Source organism: Cervus canadensis, chromosome 32 (assembly GCF_019320065.1).
Source record: "Cervus canadensis isolate Bull #8, Minnesota chromosome 32, ASM1932006v1, whole genome shotgun sequence".
NCBI classification, from domain to species: domain Eukaryota; kingdom Metazoa; phylum Chordata; class Mammalia; order Artiodactyla; family Cervidae; genus Cervus; species Cervus canadensis.
In genome coordinates, this window is record NC_057417.1 from 34,652,672 (window position 1) to 34,677,264 (window position 24,593).

General features: G+C 64.8%; 1 protein-coding gene across 6 annotated transcripts in view; it reads right to left on the minus strand.

Annotated features, from left to right (window-relative positions):
- Positions 1-1,209: 1,209 nt before the first annotated feature.
- ELFN1 (extracellular leucine rich repeat and fibronectin type III domain containing 1) overlaps positions 1,210-24,593 on the minus strand; it is a 61,344-nt gene continuing 37,960 nt past the window's right edge. For all 6 annotated transcript variants that reach the window (XM_043456531.1, XM_043456534.1, XM_043456530.1 and 3 more), the window contains one exon: positions 1,210-4,730. In XM_043456531.1, coding sequence (XP_043312466.1) covers positions 2,101-4,527 — 2,427 coding nt within the window. In that variant the 5' untranslated portion in view covers positions 4,528-4,730 and the 3' untranslated portion in view covers positions 1,210-2,100. The remainder of the gene's footprint in view (positions 4,731-24,593) is intronic.

Below are 24,593 nucleotides of genomic sequence, written 5' to 3' on the forward strand. Positions count from 1 at the left end.
TGCATCTGACCAGGATGGGGACCCCTCACTATGTGACCTTGGGCGAGGTCCCCCCCACACCGCCAGCCGGGGGCCTGCCTCCCTCCCTGCCCAGCCTCTCTGGGCACAGCCTCGTGGTCTCCAGCCCACTCACGTCTCTGGGTTCTTTGCTTTGTCCTCCAGGCCCCATGACAGGGCGAGGAGCTGCCCAGAGCCAGGGAGCCCAGGGCTGTCTACTCAAGCAGCGTGGGGCGGCGTCCTCAGAGGGGGGTCAGTCTGGGGGGGCTTGTCAAGGGGGCGGTTAGGAGGCCCCGCGTGCAGGACCTTGTGGGGTCACCTGGGTGCAGAGGCCAGGACGGACAGACCAGCCCTGTCCCAGCGTTGGGCCCTGCAGGGTGCCCTGAGTGAGGCAGTCACGGAGGAGGGGACTGAGCGGCCTGTCCTCGGGGCGTGCAAGGAGCGCGGCTGACCCAGACTGCTCCCAGCCCCGCCACTCCGCCCTGCCTTTCCCCTCCTCGCCTGGTGTCTCCGAGGCTCCCACCGCCTCTGTGCTTGAGGCGTCTTTGTCAGAAGCAGAGCGAGTGGGTCCGCCCTGGGTGGCGGGGGCGGGGCGGGCCTAGGAAGAGGGCGAGGCCCGGGCCCCTGCAGGCAGAGCGAGGTTGGAAGGCTTGACGCATCCCGCAGCGGGGTCCGCTGTCCCTGGGGGCTCCACCCCCACCGTGGGCCGAGGATGGGGTGGGCGCAGGGCCCCCCACGCGGCCAGCGGTGCACAAGGCTCCCAGATGGCGTCTCATCCTCCAAGCCTTGCTCTGGCTCCCGGGGCACCTGTGACCTTGGCAGCAGGCAGCCGGCCACCTGGACGGACCTGGTGCCAGCTGGAGGTTGGGGTCCAGGCTTCCGTGGAGGCTTTAGAGTCTGGTGTTCATAAACACACTCACACCTCTCCTGCCAGATTCGGGGCCGAGGCGGGTCTTTGGGGCTGCAGGGCCAAGGGGCCAGCTCGGGGCTAGGGGCTCCAGGGGCCTGCAGCAGCCAGATCTCGGGGCTCCAGCCCTGCAGCTGTGTGTCCAGCGGCTTCGGAGGGGCCCCAGCCCTCTTCAGCTCACCCCACTCCCACCGAACCCTGCCAGCCACATGCAGGGTCGGACACACACCTACCCACCCGTGCCGGGCGCCCTCAACCCTTTCTGCCTCGTCCACACCGCCTCTCAAAGCCACGCCCCAGACCAGGGCTGGCTGCCCCGTCTCCCAAGGGCCTCATCTGCCCCTAAACAGAGGTCACTCACACTGCACACCTTGCCCCAAGTCCCAGAGGAAAAACCACTGCAAACAAGTGTTGGAATTTTTTTCCTTTGCAGAATTATTTTTTTTAGTAGACATAGTCTTTTTTTTTTCTTTCTCATTTTACAGCAAACATTGCAAATATAGAAATATTTCTCTATACAACAGGAGGACAGTGTATAGTGGGGGCAGGGCTGGAACGCACACTGCCGGCCCCCGCCACCCCCGCCATCTGCAGGCACAGCCCTCCTGCCCCCGAGTCCCGCGGGGCTCCGGGACCATGCCGGAGGCCGCCTGCGTTCGCTCTGCCCCGGCGCCCCGGCGCCCCGGCCGGTGGCGGCGACAAAAGAGACGGACTAAATAGAGTCCGCAGAAAGCCACGGACAGAGGAGTCACGCAGGGCCAGGCGGCCATACCCCTCCACGTCCAGCGTTTTACGTCTTTTAAAGAGAACTTTAAAAAAAAAGAGAGGGAGAGAGAAAGAAGGCAGAGAAGAATCAAAAGATAATGAAAAAAATCCCCCCCGCCCCCCATCCCTAAGACACAGTTTTCGGAAGTCCCTTGTGTGTGTGCACAGTGTGTGCGCACGCGCGCGTGTGTGTGTGTGTGTGTGTGGACGGGCCCCTCCCACCGGTGGAAACGTCTCAGGGCAGGTGCACGCGCTCAGCCACGCGCCCCTCCCGTTCGGCCTGCCGGCGCCCCTCCCCACTTGGCCCCAAAGCCCGGGGCTTCAGCAGTTGCGGTCTCTGTGCGTGCGCGCGTGCGCCGTGAGTCTCTGGGTTACGGATGCTGCGGTGGCCTCGTGCGCTCTGCGGCCCGGGCGCGCCCGCGCGGGCCGGCTCAGGACTTGTGCTGCGCCGACACGCCCTTCCAGTAGTCCAGGATGTCGTGCAGGTCCTCGTCCTTGGCGAACTGCACCTTCCTCCGCAGCGCGTGGCCGGCCGCCACGCACTCCCCGGCGTCCCGGTGCCGCCGCCGGCTCAGTCTGAAGCGGCCCCAGAGGCTGCGGGAGGCGCGGCAGGCATACTCGGGGCTGGAGGCGTAGCTCAGGTGGTGGTACTGCGGCGACAGCGGCGCGTAGGCCAGGTCGCGGGGCCGCGGCCGCGTCAGCGGCTCCAGGATGGAGGCCTTGCGGCAGCCCAGGCTCTCAGGGGGCGCGGGCGGCGCGGGGGGCTCGGCGGGGTGGGGCCCGGGGTACGAGTGCCGGTGCTCCCCGTACTGCCGGCCCTTCTCGGGCTCGGCCCGCAGCACAGCGGCTGCAGGCGTCACGGTGAGGATGGCCTCGGCCGCGGGCGAGCCCTTCTCGATGTACTTGGCCTCGTGCAGCGCGGTGGGCTCGGCGCGGTAGGGCCGCGGGCTGCGGGCGGAGCCACTGGAGGAGGAGCTGGCCCGTGGGGCCCCGGGGGCGGCCTCCAGGCTGTGGTGCCGCTGCAGGCCGCAGGCGTCCTGGTAGGTGGGCACCAGGAAGCCACGCTTGCCGGCCAGCGGCTCGGCCGTGGACACGGCCCCCGGCTTGCTGCCCTGGAAGGAGGTGGACTCGGCCTTGAGGGCATCGATGCAGTTGTTGATGATCTGGTTGACCTTGTCCACCTCCTTGGCGATGGTGGAGATCTCGGCCACCGAGCTCTGGCTGTCGGGGCCCGACCGGCCTGGGTCCCCGTCCCTGCGCTCCACCTGCTCTGCTGCGCGCACCTCCATGTAGCCGCCCTTGCTACCCTTGGGTGTCCCGCCGCCCTCCGCCAGCTGGTACTGCTCCACCTCGCCGGGGCCAGCGGGCAGGTACGGGATGCGCGTCACCGCCTCGGGGCCCAGCAGCGGGCCCTGGGACAGCGGCGCCAGGCCGGGCGCCTCCAGCTCGGGCCCGTACTTGAGCTCGATGATGGTCTTCTTGAGGCTCCCGGCCGCTGCGGCCGCCTGCTTCTGCTTGCCCTCCCGCCGCCTTCGCCGCCGCAGGCAGTAGTAAACGGCGCCCAGCACCAGCACCATGCCGAAGAGGCAGCCCAGGACGGTCATGATGTAGTGGGTGGCTGTGGAGGGGCTGGGCACGGGCCCCGGCGGGCTGGGCGGCTGCGGCAGGCAGATGGTGAGGCAGGTGTGGTTGTGGTGCAGACCCGAGCTGCTGGACACCACGCAGTAGGTGTAGTTGGTGAGTGCGTGCAGGTTGGTCAGGCGGATCTCCTCCCGGGCCCGCGTCAGCCTGGACACGGTGGACGACTTGCTGTTGTTGAAGTGCTCCAGCGTGTACATGCGGGTGAACGGGCTGGGCAGCTGCACCGTGATGGTGGCCGAGTTCTGGGTCAGCTGCTTGACCTTGATGAGCGGGCGGGCCTCGGCCTGCGGGCCCAGCGTGGGCAGGGCCACCAGCGGCGTGGTGCCGTCGCCGGAGAAGCACTCGTCGTCGGCGCAGGGGGCCTCGCTGGGCTCCGCGGGCGGCGCTGGGGGCGGTGGGGGGGAGCGGCCGGGCGGGGGGCGGCCGGGCACGGGGAGCGTCTCCGCCGCGTACGGGCTGTCGGTGCACACGGACTGCAGCTTGCCCAGGATGCTGCGCTGGCCGTGGCGGCCCTGGCCCAGCAGGAAGTAGCCGGAGTAGAGGGGCGGGGACTCGCACTGCACGCGGTCGTGGGCCTGCGTGGCGTTGGCGAAGGCCGCCAGCCAGCGCAGGAAGCCCAGCAGCTCGCAGGAGCAGTAGAAGGGGTTGCTGTAGAGCTCGCACACGGAGAGCCGCGCCAGCCCCGCGAAGGTGGCGCTGTGCAGGCGCTGGATGCGGTTCATGGACAGGTCCACGTTGACGATGTTGGGGCACTCCCAGAAGGCGCCGGGCGCCACCGCCTCGATGAGGTTGGCCTGCAGGTACAGGTACTCCAGCTTGCCCAGGCCGCGCAGCACGCCCTCCGTCAGGTTGCGCAGCCGGTTGTAGCCGAGCTGCAGCACCTGCAGGTTGAACTGGCCCGAGAAGGCGCCGTCCTCGATGTAGCCGATCTCGTTCTTGGTGAGGTTGAGGTACGTGAGGTTGCCGAAGCGGCTGAGCGCCGCGTACTGCACGCTGCGGATGCGGTTCTCGTTGAGCCGCAGGTCCACGATGGTGCTGTTGATCTGCTGCGGGATGGCCTCGTAGGGCGGCTGGTTCTGGCTGCAGATGGCCAGCCACACGAAGCCCTTGTCGCCCTCGATGAGCCAGCAGTCGCCGTGTGCCAGCCCGCCCGCCTGTAGCAGGGCGGCCGCCACGCAGGCCCACAGCCACGGAGCCCCCCGCCCGCACGCGGCCATCGGGACCCGCCCGCGGGGGCCGCCCGCTCAGCCTGCCCGGGGCGCGGGGTGCGCGGGAGGGGAGGGCGCCCGCCTGCTCAGCGGCGTCCCGGGCGCATGGCCCGCACTGCGAGGGGAGCGCCTCCCTCACGGCCGGCCGCCTCGCTCGGTCCACCCGTGTCCGGCCGGGGCCACGGCCTGCTTCCCCATCGGTCCAGCCGGTCCTGCGGGAGACGAAAGGGGGGACGGGTCAGCAGGCCTCCCCATGGGCGCAGGTCCGGTGCAGGCCTGCACCCAGCCCACGGGACGTGGAGGCGCGTCCAGGGTGTCAGTGATGAGGAAGGGGCCCCGGGGGGCTCAGCGGGGCTGTTCCCTGACCCGGGGCAGGCGTCCGCCGCCTCTTCCTCTGCAGACGCCTTGACACGTGGGAATCCAGCGCCAAGCTGGACAGGTGGGCACGCCAGGAGCGAGGCTGCCGTCACTCAGCCAGGAGTGACGGGGGTGACAGGTGCCAGGGAGGGTGGCTCTGAGCCCCGCCCTGGGTCCTGAGCTCCTGTCAGGGGAGGTGCGGACGCTGCACTCTGGGCCTGCTTCCTCCAACAAACCGCGGACCCCGAGGCTGTCACCACCGAGTCGGGTCCCGGTAGTAAGAACTGGGAGGAGAGTGCCCCCCGGCTCAGCTGAAGACACCGCTGTGGCCCTGATGCCTCCCGCCTGACCGCCCCCCCAGCCCTGGGTCTCGGCTGTGAACACCTTGCTGTCTGCTCCCCCAACCCCTGAGCTTCTCTAGAGCAGGCCCTCCCAACCGCACGCTCACCCCCACCCCACGGAGCCCGCGTGTGCGGGGAGATGTGGCCGGACGGCCGCTGGGTTGGTCCTGCTCCCCGGGACTCCCCTCTGCCCCTCGTATTTCTCCCTCAGGACCGAAGGATGGGGGTGTGTTTGCTTGTTACTGTTTGGATTTACAGCGGCCTATGTAACCGCTCTGTGGCCTGGCAGGCAGCCAGCTGACTGTATTTCACTGATATTGACGTTTGCAACTAGTCCGCACTGAGGCGGGTTTAAATCAGGAGAAAAAAATAATGGTTTCTCTCCCTTCAGAAACTTCATCAAGAACAGTTCTGAGCTTGCTCCTGCAGAAGAGCCTTTCTGATTTAAAGCGAGGGGAAGGGTCAGCAGGGGTGGGGACGGGAGAAGGTCCTGGCATGGCCCAGTGCTGCCATGCGACCCCCAGGAAAGCTCGGGGCCTCTCTGGGCCCAACCAGAAGCATCTGGGAGAGGGGCGGCCTGGGGGTGGCTGGGTCCCCCTCCCTCAGGGAGCAGCCCCAGGTCCCCGTGTGGTCGTCCCGTGATGTGAAATCTATACCCCGTGGGGCATCCCGGGGCCGTCGCCGCCACCTGGAACCCACCCCCGCGCACCTGCCCCATCGTCCCGATGCTGAGATGGGGGCTGCACTGGTGGCCAGAGGCCCAGAGTGGGCCGGGCAGCAGGGTCTGTGCCCAGGCAGCAGGTGTGGGCGGGAGCGCCAGGCTCCCCGGGCCCAGCTAGGAGGTGCGGCCTGATCATAATCACTTTTAATCTCTTGCTCAAAATAACCCAAAGTCAAGTTAAGGAGGATTACAGGCCTAAAGAACCCTTATCTCAGGGCTGCCCAGCCTGTGCCACCCCCATGCTCGGCACACCTGGGCGTGCGGTGGCCGTGTGTGTGTGCACGCACACACACGCTGGGACCTGCGTGCCTGGAGGTGGACGCAGCCTCACCCCAGCACCCGAGGGCGTGCCGGCAGCTGGGATCCAGCCGGGCGGGCGCACCGCCTCCTGCCCTGGCTGTGAGAGTCTAAGAACTGTGCTGGGGACCAGGCTCGCCCCGCGGGCACCCCTGCCCGGAGGCCGCCCATCACGCGGGCAGGTGTGACAAGGAGGCGTGACTGGTCCAGCCACCCTGAGCCCCCGAGCCCCCCGCCCCCAGAGCCTCGGCTGAGCGGGAGCCAGGCTGGGGAGGCGGTGCCTCGGTGACAGTGTGGGCGGCATCTGCAGGCCGTGCCCCCGCCGCATGCAAGCGCTGCCTCTGCCCCGTGACTGCGGCCTCCGAGGGACCCCAGAGCGCTGCCCGCGCACATGGGCAGGGGGCGGGGGCAGAGGGCTGCGGCCAAGGTCGCCTGTGAGCAGCGGACAGCGGTGCCTCGTCCCCGGGGGGCCCCTTGGGCACCGTGTGCATCGTCATCCTGAACCTCAGCAGGCGGGGGAGGGCGGACCCCACCCCCAGGGCCTGGGAGCCCCGCGGACGGGGCACCTCGGGAAGCAGCTGGTCGTCCACCTGGGAAGGTTCAGAAAGTTCCACCAAGCCCCCCGCCCACTCACCCCCTGCCCCCTGGGCGCCCCATGTCTCTGCGCATACCCCGGGCCCAAGGGTCCAAGAGACCTGTCCCGCCCTGCACCCTTGACTCAGGACCCGGCCCGGGTGGAGCAGGGGCCTCACCCTGCCCGGCCGGCCCTCGGCCTCTCCGGGGTCCCCATGTCCCCTGCACCTCTGACGTGGGCCCACCTCCCACCCCGGCCCCTCGCAGCGCCCGCCGACCGCACCAGGGCAGAGGGCTACCCGCGCCTCGCCCGACAAGATGGCCACGGTCTCAGGTGGGGCGGGGTGCTAGCAACGCGGCTGGGCAGTGATGCTGTTGGACACGTTCTAGAACCTTCCTCAGGGAGACAGCAGGACTGGACAGCCTCAGGCCGCACCCCCTCCCCTGCCTTCCTTCCCAGGGCTGTCAGCGGTTCCATGCCTCCCCGACCCTCCAGGCAGCGTCCGGCCTCCGCCTCCCAGGCCACCTGCTGCTCAGAGGGGCGCCTCCCTGTCCTTGCAGGAGGCAGCCCCGGTGGCCCCGCCCCCCGCCCTGACCCCTCACTGTCCCCCAGCCCCCCTGGTGCTCTCTCCCCCCCAGCAGTCACAGTGCTCCTCCGTGTACTTGACCTGCTGCCCTCCCTGCCCTGGGCCCCAGACTCAGACACAGCTGCTTCCCTTCAAGCTCAGACTCCCGATGGGGCACATCCTGGCCCGCGCTCCTTGTGCAGGAACCAAGTTCTGTCCTCAGGTCCCCCCTCCGGGCCGCATGCGCCCAGGCCCACGACTGCAGTGCCCACACCACTCCCAGCCGCAATCCCCGCTTCCCGCCACGCCCACTGTGCACCCCCCAGGCCAAGCCAGCCCCTTCCCTTGTGGCGATGAAGCCCACTGCCCCTTCCGGTCTGCTGGCACCCACACTCCACCTCCCAACAGCCCAGGGACCGGGAGAGCCTCACGGGACCCCGCCGTCCCCACCCCGAAGGACAGCCACCCTTCCCCAGGCTGCAAGGGGAGCAAGACCCAGGCCCCCCACACGGACCTGCCAGGGCCTGCCCAGCACCTCTGCCCTCCAGCTGCCCCAGCACAACCGCTCCGCCAGAGGGCGTGTCCTGCTGCTCATCAGAAGAGGCCCCTCCTCTCGGGGCGGGGGAACCCCAGGCCAGCGGCCTCCCCTCTGAACCAGCTCCTGACTGTCCGTCACCCCTTCCTCTCTGCCCGCCACTGTCTCCTGACGGGCTCCTTGTCCTCTTGATTCATTTTTTAGATGAATGTCCTCCCTGGCCGGGATGTGAACTCCAGAGGGAAGCATCCAGACCCCGCCATGATGCGCCAGGCCCAGCGCTGTGCCCAGCGCGTGGGGGGCGCCTGGCCGGGCAGGTGCGCTGTTTCCTCATCTGAGACATGGGGGAGGGGCGCCCAGCTCACAGCACAAGCTGCTCTGTTCACGGGGCCAGCGGGAGCTGCCCCTACGCCCGAGGGCCACCCTGGCCTGAGTCCCGGCACGGCCAGGAGCGCGTGTGTGACGTGCCCGTCCTGTGCCCAGGAGGACACAGCCCCCGGCACGAGTCACCGTCACGGCCGTCGGGCCCGCAGGCCTCACCACGGTCCTGCAGGTGAGGGGACGGCACGGCCACCACGCCCTCCGGGCCCAGGGGAGAAGGGACAGCAGGCCCCCCAGAGCCCCGTCCCCGAGGAGGCCCGGCGGGGTCGCTGAGCCGAGCCCGGCATTGCGTTTGCTCCTTCACGTCAGCACTACAGCCTGGGTCGCTGCTAATGAAGTGAAGAAATGTGGCGGTTCCAGGCTTTTAAACTTCTTATGACTGGATTTGCATAATCACGGGCGCTGTGCGGGGACAGAAGCACCTGTTTATAAGACACGGGGCGCGGACAAGGGCCGGGCTGGCCAAGGAGCCCGCCGCCCGAGAGGCGAGGACTTGACGCCTCCGGAGGGCCGCGCAGGCTGAGGCCCAGGCGCGGGAGTCACGTACCCACGGCCACCTGCCGTGCCCGGGCTCTGCCGACAGATCACGTTTACAGCTGACGTCTGCTGGTCTCCGCAGCCTGGCGCTGCCGCAGAGAGACGGGTCGTGGGGGGCACAAGGCAGACAGCGTGACCCAGACCAGCCATGGGGCCTGCCCGCGAGAAAGGGCGCCGAGCCAGCAGCGACCACAGGTTCCCAGGCTGGGACTGGCACGCTGGCCGCGCCGCGCTCCGGCTGTGACCCTGGGCGGTCACCCGGCCTCGCTGAGCCTGCTGGCTCCTCTGTGTGTGACCGGAGGCGTCCCGCGTGGGGTGCGGCGTGGGGTGCTCTCTGCGCCCTGGTCTCCCTGCAGCTGCCCGCCTGCAGACAGGGAGGAGCCCTGGGCAGCGTGTCAGCGAGCCGCCCGCCCCCTGCCCCCCTGGGTGCCCACGGAGACTGGCGCGGGTGGCCCAGCGGCGCTGACTCAGCGGGGCTGGCGCCTCAGGAGCTGGCCACGGGTTGGGTCCGTGAGCCCCTGACCTCGGCTGCCCGCGGCCTCGTCCTCCGGGGGGACGGGCTCACCCCTGCCCTCCATCCTCAGGGATGGAGCCGGTGCGGGCCAGGCGCCCTCAGGCCTCACCCTGCCCACTCGGAGGCTTGGCGCCCAGCACATGTGCAGGCGTGCCCTCTTCCTTCCTCCAGGACCCTGCACGCGTCAAGTGCCTACTGTGTAGCAGCCTGCTTCTCCCGTCTGCGGGGAGGCAGGTGTCAGCGTCACACAACTGGACGCAGGGGCGCGGGCTCAGGGCAGGAAAGGCGTCGGCGCAGGGGCGCGGGCCCTCCCAGAGCGGGGGCAGGAGCACAGCGCGCTCCGCCGCTGTGTGAGGGTCCCCGGGGCCCAGGGAGGGCGGCGGCTCCAGGGGACGGGGGAGGTGCCTGAGCAGGAGGCTGGGGGCTGGAGTCCTGCCCACTCCCCCCTCACCCGCTCCATCACCCCCCGCCCCGCCAGGCCCCCACTCAGGAGGCTCAGGAGTTAATTAGGGACCCAAACATTTCATGGTCTGTTATGCTTCCACTGGGCATCTTTTTAAATTAAAAAACATGATGTACGGCATCGTTGGAGGGAGAAATCACTTTGCAATGGTTTCCTGCTTGGTGCTGGCAGGACGTAGGCGATGGTAGCTGGATGGCCTCCGGAGGGGGGGCTGACGCAAGACCCTCTCCAGGGAAGGGTGGGGGTGCCCGCCAGGCCCTGTTCCGCTCACAGCCCCAGGGCCCTGGCGCCAGGAAGTTCTGTCTTCAGTCGGACCCGAATCTCTCGTTCTGAGGGCTGGCCGGTCCGAGCCTGGACGCTGAGATCGTCTCTTCTGCTCCTGCTGGTGGACCCTGAACCAGGGCCCTTCCAATGCCCTGAGCCCTGAGCCCAGCCTGGCAGGGGGCAGGGCTGCCACTCAAGCCGTGGGGAGGGCCCAGGGCCCCCTGTGCTCCGCGGCCCCAGGACCCTGTTCACGCAGTCACACCTCTGCACACGCGGGCCCTGCCTCACTTTGCTGGGCTGTGATTATTCATCAGAGCATCCTTCCTGGCCACGATTAATTGTTTTAAAGATTTGGGGCACGGTTTTGGAGCAGAGGTTATAAATGAACAATTAGCCCTCAAATGCTAAATTAGTATGGGAAATAAAGTCGGTCTAAGAGCATGTGCAGCGTCACAATCAGGACGCGTCTGCAGAGCCCAGGCTAGTCTCGGCAGCCAGCACAGGTCCGCACGGCGCTCGGCAGCGGGGGGTCCATGTGGGAATCGCAAGAGCTGTTCACACCGCCCGGCAACCCAGGCTGCTCCCAGGGAGCCGGCGGACGGGCGTCTGAGGACGCGTTTCCCTGCAACCTGCGCCACCGAGTCCCCAGAGGCCGCGTCCTTCCAGGAGGCTCCCGCCATCAGCTGCCCCGCACACGCCAAGAAACCCCCCAGACACATCAGGCCCGTGCTCCAGCCCCACTCCGAGCGGCCACCGGCCCCGCCGGGTCTGAGCTTAGAAAACAAACCTGGAAGCTGCCTGGTCTCATTGCACCCATGGCCGCAGCTTCCAGAGGGGACGCCACCCACAGCCAGGCCTGGGCCAGTGCACACACTCGTGCGTCACCACAGACACACTCGGCTCACATGCGTGCGTCACACGTTCATGTGCGTGTCACGACAGATGCTCATGTGCGTGTCCCCACTAGTGGTCATGTGCATGCGTCATCGGCTCACGTGCGTGCATCATCAGACACACTCGGCTCACATGCGTGTGTGACCACAGACACCTGTGCTCACGTGCGTGCGTGCATCACCACAGACACGGCATGGTTCTTGCTGGGCTGCTCCGCCCGTGGGGACCGCGGGCCCTCCTGGGACCAGACACCCACCTGTCTGAGCATCCCTACCTCTGCATCCATCCATGCAACTTGCCTGCAGCAGAGAAGGACTCGGGCACACAGAAGGGTCAAACCTCACCCGCCCTTCCCCCACTGCAGGCACAGTGGGGGCGTCAGGACTCAGCCCCCATCCCGGGGGGCTGCTCAAGCCCGTCCCCCTCCCCCACAGCCGATCAGGCCCTGCCCACCCCCCGCACCCTTCCTGTTGACCTATGAGGCGGTGACCAATTCATCTCACACTTTCCCCAAGACACTGTCTCCTCTGCCTGGAACACCCCTCCGCCCACCCCAACCCTCCGCAGCCAAGCGTCCTCCATTCAGACTCCGGGCTGGGGCTGGGGTCTCCCCTGGGTAATGCCCAAAAAGTTGCTGGGGCTTGCCCCACCATGACCCCACACCACCAGGACCAGATCCCCCGTCTCCCCACCTGTCAGATCCCAGGCAGAAAGCCCGTGGCCAGCAGGGCCAGGTCCCTGTGTCTGCCCGGCACAGAGCAGGCAATGCTCTGAGCCCATGGGAGCCCCCATCACCAGAGGACATGCCACTCGCCCCGGGACGCCCCCCACTCTCCTCTCTCCCGGAGGAGTTCTTGTGGGGCCCCTTTCATTTGCAGATTACCCCCATTTGCGCAGTGAGCTGTCCCGAGGTCACTCTCTGAGGTGGCCTCTGGGGACTCCTGTTCCCACACGTGCACACACTGTTTAAATCACTTTCTCCACTGGTCAGAACGGCCATCATCAAAGTCTACAAGTGACAGGTGTGGAGGGAAGGGAACCCTCCTACACGGTTGGTGAGGATGCAAACGGGGTGCATTCACTATGGAGAACAGTCTGGAGGTTCTTCAAAAAACGAAACCCGGAACTACCGTGCGATCCCGCTCCTGGGGGTGTATGCAGAGAAAAACTAGTTCAGACAGAGACCCCAGTGTTCACTGCACCAGTGTTCACAACAGGCAAGACGTGGGGACAGCCTAAACGCCCGTCAGAGAGGAGAGGATAAAGACGGAGTACACATGCACAACGCAGTCCTGCTCAACCACAGGAGGCGGAGGGAGCGCCGTCTGCAGCGACACGGGCGGCGCCCGACGGAAGGACGAACGCCGCGTGACAGCCCTCACCTGTGCCCGCGAGCCCGAGACGCCGCTGAGCGTTCGTGAAACAGGCTCAGCGGACAGACAGGCGAGCGGCTGCCGAGGCGGGCTGGCGGGCGGCCTGGAGCAGGAGTCGGGGGAGCGGACGCAAGCCACACGCAGCGCGCGGCGGTCCACGCGCTGTGGCCCAGCGACCGGCTTCGCGGGCGGACAGTTTTCCACGGGCGGGGCGGGGTGGTGGTGACGGTTCACGCGGCAACACGCGCGGCAGATGGAGCTCCGTGGGCTCGTGTGCCCAGCCCCTGCTGCGTGGCCAGCTCCTCGCGGGCAGCCTCGGGCCGGGCACCGATCCACAGGACGGGCAAATGCAAGGTCCTCCTGTGCCAGCTGGGGCGCGCCCACACTGTGTGATAAACCACGGCGGAAGGGAAGACACAGACGCACACACTCGTGTATGTGAATCGCTGCTCTGCGGCAAAGACCCACACAACACGGCACGCATCAGCCAGGCTCAGCCAAAAACAACATAAATCACTGCACCTGTCAGCAGCTTCCGCGTGCAGGGGGAGAATCCTGTGCACACTCTTCGAGGTAAACCTTTTAGAACCATCTCATCCCACCCTTCAGAACACGCCACCAAGGTCCGGACGGGGCTGCACGAACCCGTAAATTGACTCTGGCAGAGCCTCCAGGTTGACGGTGTTCCAGCGTGGCTCACGACACTACTGCTGTTTCCCCCGGCATCTCTCAGGAAAACTTTAGAGTTCTTCCTAATAATCCTACTTTTTTCTTGTAAATGCGTTCCTAGGGATTCGGGGAGGGTTTCTTTGTTGCCACTGTGACTGGGAACTGTTTACTTCATTATGTTACCCAACCAGGTGCCGCTGGTACAGAAGAAAATTATTGATCCGTGTACGTCTGCGTTCTGCTCAGCCCAGCACCTCCGCCAAGTTCTCATATTTTTTCACTTGGTTCTCTTGGGTTTCTAAGCTCTCAAATAACATTGTCTGCAAATAATTCCAATTCTTTCTCGTATCCCATTTAATTCTGTTTCATGTCTTATTGCTACATCAAGAATATCTGGACAATGATAAAGGGCACACTGCTGGATATTTTTTAATAGAAGTTTCTGAGTTGGACTCGAGTCTCGGTCACCTGGATGACACTGGCTGTGGAACTGAGACGCAGACGCTTCACTGTGGCAAGAAGTTCCCCCTCTGGCTCCGTTTTCAGCGGTTACTTTAAAACACTGGTGCTGGGTTTCATCACAGGCCTCTTGTCATTCATTCCCACGGCATTATGACTTACCTGCTAGCACTATGTATCACATTCATAGCTCTCTCTACTATTAAGCCATCTTTGAATTCTTTCAATAAATCCTACATAATCATGGCAGAGTCTCTGCCTGATATTCTGTGGAATTGAATTTGCCTGTGACTTACCGAGGATTATTGATCTACTGTTCATGGGTGACATCCCTGTGGGGCTTCTCTCCGGGGCCATCTTCACAGTTTGCGGTCTGGGGCCCATCTCACTCCAGCCTCCTGGTTCTGTGAGCCCAGCCGCCCCGGAGAGCCGCGCAGAGAAGTCCCACAGGCCCGTTTGCAGGGTGCACGGCCGTCTCGTCACGGGAAGCGTCACCTGACCTGTCTTCTGTGCATTCCGGGTTTGCAGGAGTCAGGTCTGCTCAGCGCAGGTGAGCAGCAGGGAGACCTCAGCTGAGAAACTTCAGGACTGGCGCCTCGCTCGGGGAAGTCCTGCCCTGGCCTCCAGGGGCCCAGGGCGGTGCGGGGAGGGCTGCGCAGGGGCCTGGGAGGGAGACCCAGCCCCTCGGTGAGGTCAGGGTCACACCCTAGCGGGCCTCTGCGCCATCCGTGAGGACAGATGGATGTCACATGGGCCCAGAGACACCAGCAAGAGGAAGGCACAAGCCCTCTCAGCCCGCCCCGTGACTGAGGGGAAATCGCGATTCATGGGGGAGGCGAGGCGCGGCCCTTACAGCAGACGGTGTCCCTAGACCTCCCTGCCCTGGGAGCTGACCGCCCCCCAGCCCCAGGGGGTCTCTCCGCACCCCTTGAAGCAGGGGGCCCGACTCCACTCTGGCGACAGCACCCATGGAAGGAAGCCGTGTCCTTCCTGGGCACGGCCCTCAGCCAGGCCGCCAGGGATGCGTCCGGTCTGGGAAGAGCCGCCAGCTGACAGCGGCTCCTGGCAAGTGTGGAGAAGCTAGGGATCGAGGGGGGTGGCGTCTGGTGTGAGGGTCCGCGGCAGACAGAGCTGCCCCTCTGCCCCCGGCCGGCTCTGTCAGTCCTCGGCAATCTATGAAAACGTCAACCCCTAACACAGCAAACATCCCTACAGCTGCAGGGGCAAGACCGGGACTGGGAGACACCGCTGCTCACGGAGATGCTCGGGCAGGCGCGGGGTCTCCCGTTCCCACCCACGCTTGTGCCCAGAGGTGAGCCTGTCCCTCCGCGTGGGGCTGGGCGTGCAGATGGCGGAGGCCAGGGCGCTTGGCACCTGAGTCTGCCCCGCCCCCCCAGCTCATGGTCCAGAGGAGGACCGGGCAGAGGGGTGCTGCTTCCTGCCGACGGCCAAGCGTGGGGAGGACTGAGCGCAGACCCCACGGACAGGGGGAGAGGTCACCCATGGCCCTCTCAAGTCCAGGGGCTAGAGGCAGGGCACGCGGACACGGCCAGAGCCTCCCGCCAGGAGGAGCCAGGGCAGCCCACGGCCGCCCTGAGGCCTTTGGTCACTGCTGGAAGGTCGCAAGAGGCATAGGGAAGACTCAGCCCGTTACCTGGCCTTGAGCCTAAGGAGATCCCCCCACCAGGTTAAAAGGCCTTGTCTCCGTCATCCCCACTGCTCCAGGGAGGAAGACCACGGCTGCACGCCTCGGCCACTGAGGTGGAGGGGACACCCTGGCGGGCAGCCTTGGAGACTCCCCGCTCCGTCGCGGGGACAGACCTCTTCCGCAGTTGCTCGCTGGCTCACTCAGTACTTACTGAGCACAAGGCACTCACTCAGTACCTCACAGGCGCAGGGCACAGCAGCTGTGCTCAGGTCAGAGTCTGCGAGAACGACGCAGACCACAGGATGGCTCATCCCTAAGCTGACCTCACACCCCGATCCCATCACTCGGTGCTCTGCACGCCCACGCCCAGCCGCACACACGCAGGACGCCACTCACACAAGCCCCAGAGGTGGGGCGCAGTCGCCCACAACGGGGGATGCAGACCTGAGGCTCCAAAACTCCCCGTGTGTCACGAGGGGCTCATAAAGAGCGCAAGCAAAAGCCTGCAGGAGGATGTCAGCACAGAACGTGGAGAAGGACTTAGCTTCAGATGGAGGCGGGCAGGATGGGTCCCAGGGGTGACGGCGGGTGTCTGTGGGGTGACAGCGCGCGGCACGAACATGCTCAGGGCCCCCGGCCTGCACTCTGCGACGGTGACTTCACGTTCTGCGTGTTCTACCACCACCAGAGCCTCAGGAGGAAAGCCGGACGGGGGCAGGGTCCGAGAGGGCTGCACGGGGGCTGTGGCCTCGGGGGTGGGGGTGGCGGGGCACCGGAATGCCCTCTGTCCCCTCCAGGGTGTCCCCGGACGCGGCAGGGGACCGGGTTACTTTCACGCTGGAGAGGAGCCCTTTCAGGCACTCACACTATCATTCTTCATACCTCGGGTGGCGTTAAATATTTTATAATTAGTGAAATATTTATTAGAGATTTCTTAAATATTTGAGACAGCTTAAATATTTTACAACAGATTTTAAAGTGTTTTGAAAAGGAATGGACCGCTGTGTGAGACTGAGCTCCCCGTCACCTGAGGAGTGCTCGGACAGGCGGGCGTCGGCGCGGGCACTCGGGCTGGAGGGGGCGGCTGGAGCGACGGTCTCCAGACCAGGAAACCCGGCGGAGCCACTCGTGAGCTTCAACCACGCAGACCACCACCCCCGCCCCAGGGCCGGGCTCTGGTCCCCACTCAGGAAGTCGCGCGAGGCCCCGGGGTCTGTATTTGTTCCGAGGGCCTCCTGGCTTCACGGGGGCTCGCTCTGGTCCGCACGTTGTTTCCAGGCCCCAAGGACCAGGCCAGTCTCAAGTCAGGACAAGGCTGTCGGCTTCACGGTCGTTGAGTCAAGGGTGATGCACCAGCCCTGAGCTTGATCCCTGGAGTTCAGGCGAGGCCGTCGACGCCTGACGTCGCCGTCAGTCCTGATGCCACGCCGTCGATGCGTGACGCAAGGGCTCCCCCAGCCCAGTGTCGGGGCTCAGGACCACGGGGAGGCGAGGCCGCAGGGCTGGCTGGAGCCCGAACCTCCCCGCCGTCCATCCGGGGCTGCCGGCGTCACAGGCGTCACGACCCCCGGCGGACGGAGCCACCCTGCTGCCTGAGGACGCAGGGGCACGCGCCTCTCGGAGGCCCGCGTCCACCCGGGGTCTCTCCGGCCAGGCCCGGCCTCACCAGGCGCTGGTTAACGTGTGCTGGTTACACTCGACCGCACGGACAGGTGCGTAACGCTCCCGGCGGCGGCTCCCGGGAGAGGCCGCGTACTCGCCTCACGGCGATGGCACTGACACCGCAGCCTCTCCCGCCCGGTCGACAGAGCGAAGCCCCTACTACGCGCCAGGCAGTCTGCACGGGTGAGCCGTCCAGCGAGGTGCCCTCCCAGCCAGCCTGAGGATTCTCTCCGAGAGAGCCTCCCCGCTCTGGCCTCTGCTCTCTGAGGCTCAGAGAGGGCGAGGAATTCTCCCCGGGTCACGCGGCAAGGTCACAGCAAGGTCACGGCAGAAGCAGGAAAAGGGCCTGGCCGTCCTGACCCTCTCCTGGGGGCTCCTCTGGGCCCGCACCCCGAACGTCAGGCCCTGTCACAGCCCCAGGGCCGGGAGTCCAGGCCGAAGTCGAGAGAGGGGTCAGTCGTGGAGCTGGTTCCCTTCTGCCTGCACCTCCTGGCCGAATGGGGTGAGCAGGAGGGCTGAGCCCTCGGGCTCTGCAAACAAGCTGCCGCTCGCCAGACAAGGGCCCTGGGCAAGCCGTGGAATCTCTGCGTCACTGCTTCCGTGTCAGAAAGCCAGCAGCTGCCCCCCAGGGCTGGGAGAACCAGTTACAGGCCCGCACCTCACTGCTCCCGGCGTCTGGCATCACAAGCGCTGACACCCGTTCATGTAAGCGCTCTTAAGCGCAGCAGCGCAATGACGGGCCTCATTCTGAGAAGAGGAAACTGAAGCACCACAAGAGCAGGCGGCCGGGCTGGGAGCTGGACCCGGTGGACGGTGTGGGCTGCCCACTGGACCGTCTGGGCGCGCGGGGCCCAAGTCCAAGCCAAGTGTCAGCATCCAGTCGTCCGTCCTTCAGATAATAATGCAAGGATGCCCCAGTTCACTAAACACACAGAAATCCCGACAGCTGGTTCTGAGAGAGGGAGGCCCAAGTACTGAGATGGGGAGTGGGCCCGCGGGGGGGCGGACCCAGCCCAGGAAGGGAGAGGCGGTCTCAGGGCCCGCGATGCTGCAGCAGGCGGGGCTGCAGGGGTCTCCGGATCCACGCTGGGCACACTGCTAGCTCATGAGGCCAGGCAGAGGGCGGTCTGGTCCCCAGCGGCCCCACGGGCCCGGCGGGGTCACAGCGCGTGGCTGCCCAGCCCGCCCCCGCCCATGACCTCAGGGCACTCTCTGCACCTGAGGCTGGTCGGGGGTCTGGCTGGCTGCCCCTCTCCCGAGGCTGGGCGGGCCTCGAGGGGAGCTGGAGGAATTAAAGTGGGTACAGGCTGGAGACTTGGAACCCTGGCTGGTCCCCACCTTCTGCTCCCAGCAGAGGGTGGGTGGTGGTCCCAGGCCACGTCCCAGTGAGGGCTTCCTCGTGACAAGGGGAACCAGGAAGGAGACAAGTGACCTCTCCTGGCAGCTCCAGGCCGGAGCAGCGGTGCTGGGAAGGAGGAGCCGGAGCCGGCGCGGGGCGAGCAGGCCTCTGGGGCGAGGGTGCAGGTGCCGCCTGACCCCGGGGTCTGCTCCATCCCCATCTCACTGCTTATCGCCTCCCCCATTTAAGAAGCATCCTCGGGGCCCTGCGGTGCCTTCCGTTTTCAGGTTGACGGCAGGGCTCCGGGCTCTGCTGCACTTGGCATGCGCAGCCGCCCAGCCAATTCGGCCCCTGCCCCTCGATGGGGCCCGTCGCTCCCACCCTGCCCACCCACCTCCAGACAAAGGGCGAGTGAGCCCCCCGCCCCACCACGGGCCAGATGCTGGGCCAACTGGGATGCAGACCGAGGTGGGGAAGACAGAACTCTGACCGGCCTGAGCAAGACGGGACTGAGCGCTGTGGGGAGCCCACTGCGGAGGGTCAGTCCCGGGTCCAGGTCTTGGCCAGGGGCCTCAGAGGTTGAGGAGACAGTCTGCCCCTGCAGAGCCCTGGGTGGGTGGAAGGGAGAGAGGGGCAGGGCCTGTGAGGACATGCGGGGGCCGGGAGGCTGGAACCGGGAAGGGGGTGGCGTACGGTGAGAGGACCCATTGGGACAGACCTGCTGGGAGCTGTGATCAGACCGGGGCACTGGGGAGCCAAGGAAGGGTCAGAAGGGAGGAGGCAGGACCGCTCTGGCTGCAGATGGAGAAGGAACTACTGCTGGGAACAGTGGGTGCAGGGAGCAGAGAGGAAGCTGCAACAGTCACGGAAAGAGGGAGGGCGTGGCTCTGGAAACGGACAGACAAGACGCAGATGAGCCCCGAAAAAACGCGCACCCGCAGGTACAGAGGGACGCAGACGCTCACAGCAGCACTGACTGGACGCCGCCCGGGGCCCAGCGACGAGAACACGGCGCCAGGGCACGCAGGCCCCGATCACCCGACGGCGTGACGCGTGTCCCCACACGCGGCTGTGCAGGGAGCCATTCCCCGAATTACGAACGCAGACGGCGAGTGGCCGCCCTCGGGGTGGTGACTGGAAGGGACGTGAGGCGAGCCTCAGAGGGCAGTGATGCCCTTGATCTGGGTCCTGGGGACACGAGTGTGCCTCGTTCGTGAAAGTTTATGGAGCTTTCCTGTGTGTGTGTCACGCTCCAGCGAGTCCAGAGCGAGACAAAAGGGCACAGGAGAGGTCAGACCAACGTCCCCTGGCTTACTGGGTCATGGGGGCCGGGGCAGCGAGTGACGGCCGCTCAGTGCAGTCGGAGCCGCACCCCGCGCCGACGCTCAGCTGGTCAGGACGCTGGACAGCTCCGGGAGCCCGAAACTCAGAACTGCACGCTCCCTGCTTCTCCTGCCTCGGGGACACCCCACCCCTGCAGCGCTGAAACCCAGGCTTAGAGAGGCTGATGTCCTGGGGCGGGGCTGAAACGGGGGCGTGGCCGAGACCCTCTGCCACCAACCAGGGCTGGGGCCTCACTGTCCCTGCACAGGAAACGGGCAAGTTGATCTGTCTCTACACAGGGTGACCACACACCCAGGTTTCCCCCCGTTTCCGTGTAATTATTAATATCGTCTTTTTACTCTCAGAAGCGTCTCTCGACTGGACGCTACATCACAGAGTCACCCTCTCGGTAGGGTGGCAGGGGTGCCACCCTTGGCCACCGTATTTAAAATGTACAAGACCTCCTCTTGACCCGTAACTTTCAGTAACGGCAAGCTTCCTGCCCAGACCAGTGCGGCCCTGGGGTGAATCCGTCACATGCCGGCCCCTGCCCCGCTCACCAGCCAGGCCGGCTGAGGGTGCCCCTGCACCCACTTCTCCCCACAGGCCACAGGACGGCCAGGAGGAGTGTGTGACCACGCTCTCTGTGGTCACCAGTTTCTATCTTTCTCTTCCTTTGCTACTGGATCCAGTAAAGACTGTGGTTGCCAGTCTCCCTTGCAGCTAGGCGTGGCCTAAGGTCTAGCCAGTAGGCTGTGAGTGGGGCTGAAGTGCACCGCTGCTGAATCACTCCCTTACAAGGAATGGGCATGCACCTTGCCCACTCGGGATGCAGATGGGATGGTGGGAACTGGAGCAGCCACTCTGGTTCCAGAGACAGAAGCCACAGGTTATAGAGCTGCCCAACCAGCCCTGGGCCACGGACCTCTGGGTTGGAACAATAAACAAACTTCTACCTCATTTGAACCGCCATATTTTCAGGACTGTCAACCACTCTCCACACGCCTTTCCCAGGGGTGGTCACTCGGGGGCCGTGGGAACTGACCTCAGGTGCAGAGAGGACCGGCACACAGTCAGCGCTCAGCGAACGCATCCCCCCGTCCTGTCCTCTTGCCCACACATCCGACTGGTAGAGACACATCTCCTGAGCTCTGGGCCACGTCCCTCCCTGTCAAATCCCCACGAGAAAACTCTGCCTGCTGGTTTCCGCACTGGCTGCCCTGCCCAAGCTCCCCCGGCCCCAAACCCCACTCCTTCCCGACTCCCCTCCTCTCCCATCACCCCCACAGCTGCCGTCACCCCAGCCTGGGCAGCAGCCTCCGTCCCTGGACCCTGCCCTCCTGCAGCCCTAGCCCTGGGTCCACGGCAGCTGCTGGAGTCCCAGCTCAGCAGGCGGAGCTGGGGAGGGAGGCGCTGAGTCACCGGGGGGCGGGGGGGGTGGGTGGGGAGGGCGGGCCGCAGGCCCCACATCAGGGGGACATATCCGCACAGAATGGTGTGTGCCCACATGTACAGAATGCGGACATCCCCGGGGAGGGGAGGACGGGGAGGCACAGGTGGGTGCCCCTCGGGGCCTCATTCACTTCAAAGAACCCCAAGCAGCCGCCATCACCCTGTCCTATGGATGAAGAGCAGAGAGGTTAAGCGACTCACCCTTGATTGCATGGCTGCCCAGCACTGCGACCCATATTCAAACCTGGGGCCTGGGGTGGGTCCCCACACTGGTACCAAGGAGAGGGGTCCGGGGCAGAGGTCGGGTCTAAGAGGGAGGGGTGAGAAGGAGCTCAGGCCGAAGGACCAAGCCTGGGGCAGGGTGGACACAGGAGCAGCAGGCAGGACCCCCGGAGCCCTGACCTGCAGGAGAAGGAGTCCCCGGGGCCAGCTCCGCCTGAGCCCGACCCTCCTTCTGCTGGTTCAGCTCAGAAGCCACAAGGGGCGCTTCCCAGGAGGAAAAGAAAGAGTAAGGTGTGGGAGCAGAGACGTGGCCCCCGGTGGCCTGGGCCAGCCCCGGGCTGGAGGGACACAAAAGCCAAAGGGGGCTTTGCCAGAGGCAGGAGGGGGTGGGGACCCAGGCCCCGCCCCCCTGGCAGCGCTGTACAGGCTGACTGGGCCCTTGAACCTGGACACCGCTGCAGGTGGCAAGGGTGCCCTGGGCGAGGGGAAACTGTACTGGGGGGGGGGGGGAACCATCCTTAAACTGAGCCCCCTGTGAGCGGCAGGGCCAGGCGTGGGCGGAGCAGGGGAAGGATGCCCTCCGTGACTCAGCTCACAAGTGCCGCACGTGGCCTTGCAAACACCACAGAGGCAGGCGATCGTGGACCACAGCGGGCAAAGAGAATGGGCTCAAGTTGTTGCCCCGCAACAAGGAACAGACTTGGCCAGCATGCTCCCTTCCCTTCACCTCTCCTGCTTTTCCCACCTGAGATGCAGACATGATGACTGGAGGCACAGCATCCCTTGGGAGGCCATGAGGACAAATGCTGGGACTGGCCAAGGGGGAAGCTACAAGAAACCTGACCTGCTGAGTCTCCTTAGACTCTGCACGACCCGCACTCGTTACGCGAGAGAAAAAGGAACGCCTTCATGGGGTTCAGCCACACAAGTGTCAGGCTTCTGTCTTGTGCAGCCAAATTCAATCCCAAGCTGACACAGCATAAAATACTGCTGAACAATTTCATTAGAAAGTTACTCTCAGTTTAATTCTTTTCAGCGCTTCTGATTACATCAAGAGAAAGTCTCAGGTCAGGGCTAGCACGTCTTGAACACCTCTGCACACTTGCTGTTTTCCCTTTTTAATAAAGCGATAGAAGGCCTTGGGCTCTGAGCCTCCCCTGAGCCCCAGCATCCAACTAGAATTTAATAACATTGTTTTGTTTCCAGTGAATTTATTTTTATGATTATCAATTCTATTTATGGAAAAGAAGGCTTGTTTTCCATTTGTAGTAGTGCCATAAAACTTCCCTTTTAAATAAATGTATTTAAGTTTTTAAAAAGTAAATTTACTTAAGAGGAAAAACAGTAAGCATGCAGTCAGCGGGAAGGCGGGGGTGGGGGGCGGTACGTGGGTGACTGCTGCGGATGGTCTCTGGATGGTCCACCCCTGGGCTCTGGGCTGGATGCCCAGGGGGTGCAGGGTTTGAGGCCAGCCCTGGACGCACACTGGGGACTGGTCTCCGTTGCTTGTCCAGCCTGGGCCGGGAGTGGGTGTCTGGACCCCCAGCACCGGGAATTTCTAAAAGGTGAAGCTCAGCGCTGTGGGCTGGGTGGTCAAGTGATGAGCTGTGGGCAGGGTTTTGAAGCCATTCTGGTAACCAAGCCACTAACTCAAAGCCTCAGCTCCTTCCAGCCTGTCTGTGTGAGGCTCTGACTTCAAAAGCGGGGCCTCCAGGAGCGGGCGTGACCTTTTGCTAATTAGCTCGGGCTGTTTGCTCTGCAGCCGCCAACTGATCTCTGGACAGCAGCTCCAACCCCAGCCACTGCCGCCTGTCACCTTCTGGCAGATAAATAGCTGCTCCTTGGAGAGGTGCGGGGCGGGGGCGGGGGGGGGCCTGGCTGGGGGCGGGGCAGGGACATGTAGGAGGGGGGCGCGTCCTGACAGTTGCTGGGTGGCAAGTCACCCCTATGTCATGCTGGCTCTGCTGGGGAGAGCATCACCCCCATTTCTCAAGAAAACCGAGGCCTGGAGAGGGGAAGGGTCTTACAGGGGGGCACCAGGCTCCAGCTCTGCCGGCTCCCAGACCGCCCGCTGCAGCCCAGAGGGGCCCACGGAGGCTCTGTCCTTGGTGCTGAACACGGGGCCAGCCCAGAGCGGGCCCTGCCCCACGGGTCACCTGGGGTCATCAGAGCGCTCAGAAGGTCCCTCCTGGACTCTTAGTCACTGCTTCAATAAAAGCAACTTCTAGGGACAAGGCCTTTGGACCAGGAAACGGAGGAGGAAGGAGGCAAGAATAGACTGAGAAAGTTCAAGTCACTAAATGACAAAATGTTCTCTCTGGAAGGGATCTGGGAACAACCGCCCAACCCCCAGATTCCAGGAGCAGATGAGGGCAGGGCGCCGGCTCCTCTGCCAGGCCCGCAGGGGCCCGCCATCTGCTTTGCCACCTGCCTTCCCAGGTGGGGCAGGGCTGGGAAACACCCATCCATTCATCCCACAGACACTCATTCAGGTCTGCCTCCCGCCAGGCTCATTGGAACACGCAGCCTGGGCGAGCGGAGGGCTCAGGGCCAGAGCCAGGGGGAGGCCCAGACCAGCTCGGGCGAGCCCAAACCCGAACAGCCTGCCTTGAGCTGGGAAGGGCAGGCGCCTGCGGGGCAGGGAAGAGCTAGGTTCATGGAACGTGATGGACCAGCGACGCTCCTGTTTCATGCTTGGGGTGGGCTGGGGGCCGGGAGGGGAGGGGGTGCCCACCTCTGTTTCCTGAGCGCCTGCCGGACGTGGGGCAGTTGACATGTCCCCACTGAGGCTCTCCTTATGTGGGAGGAGAAGGATATTATCGCCACTTCACAGGTTTAAGAAACGGGAGGTCATAAAAGTGAAGTAAGTCAGAAAGAGGACAGTTGCCGTATGAGGCCATGTATATGGCATCTAAAATGTGCCACAGATCAATTCACCTATGAAACAGACTCAGATGGAGGGCAGACTCGTGCAGCCAAGGAGTGGGGGTGGGGAAGGATTGGGAGCTTGCGGTTAGCAGACGCAAACTAGGACACACAGGATGGACAGGCAGCAAGGTCCTACCGTACAGCACAGGCAAGTGTATTCAATATCCTGTGATGAACCCCAGCGGGAAAGCGCGCGCGGGCACACACACATGTAATTGAATCACTTTCCTGTTCAGCAGAAACTAATACATTGTAAATCAAATATACTCCAATGAATTTATTTTAAAATGGGACATCAGAGGAGGTGAGCGACCTTTCCAGCGTTTTACATCCACAACTCGGCAGAGTGGGTTTTGCCCGACACCAAGATCGCGCCAGAGACTCAGGGACCTTGGGGAGACGGCACCACCAAGGGCAGAGGCTCAGGGTGAGGAAGGACTGAGCCGACACCGGAGCCTCGGCCAAACCCTGGCTGACGGGCACCCCCCGGTGCCGTGCCGGTGGCCTGGGGTCAGCACCCCGAGTGCACCCCGCCGGGCCCGAAGATTCCACGCTCC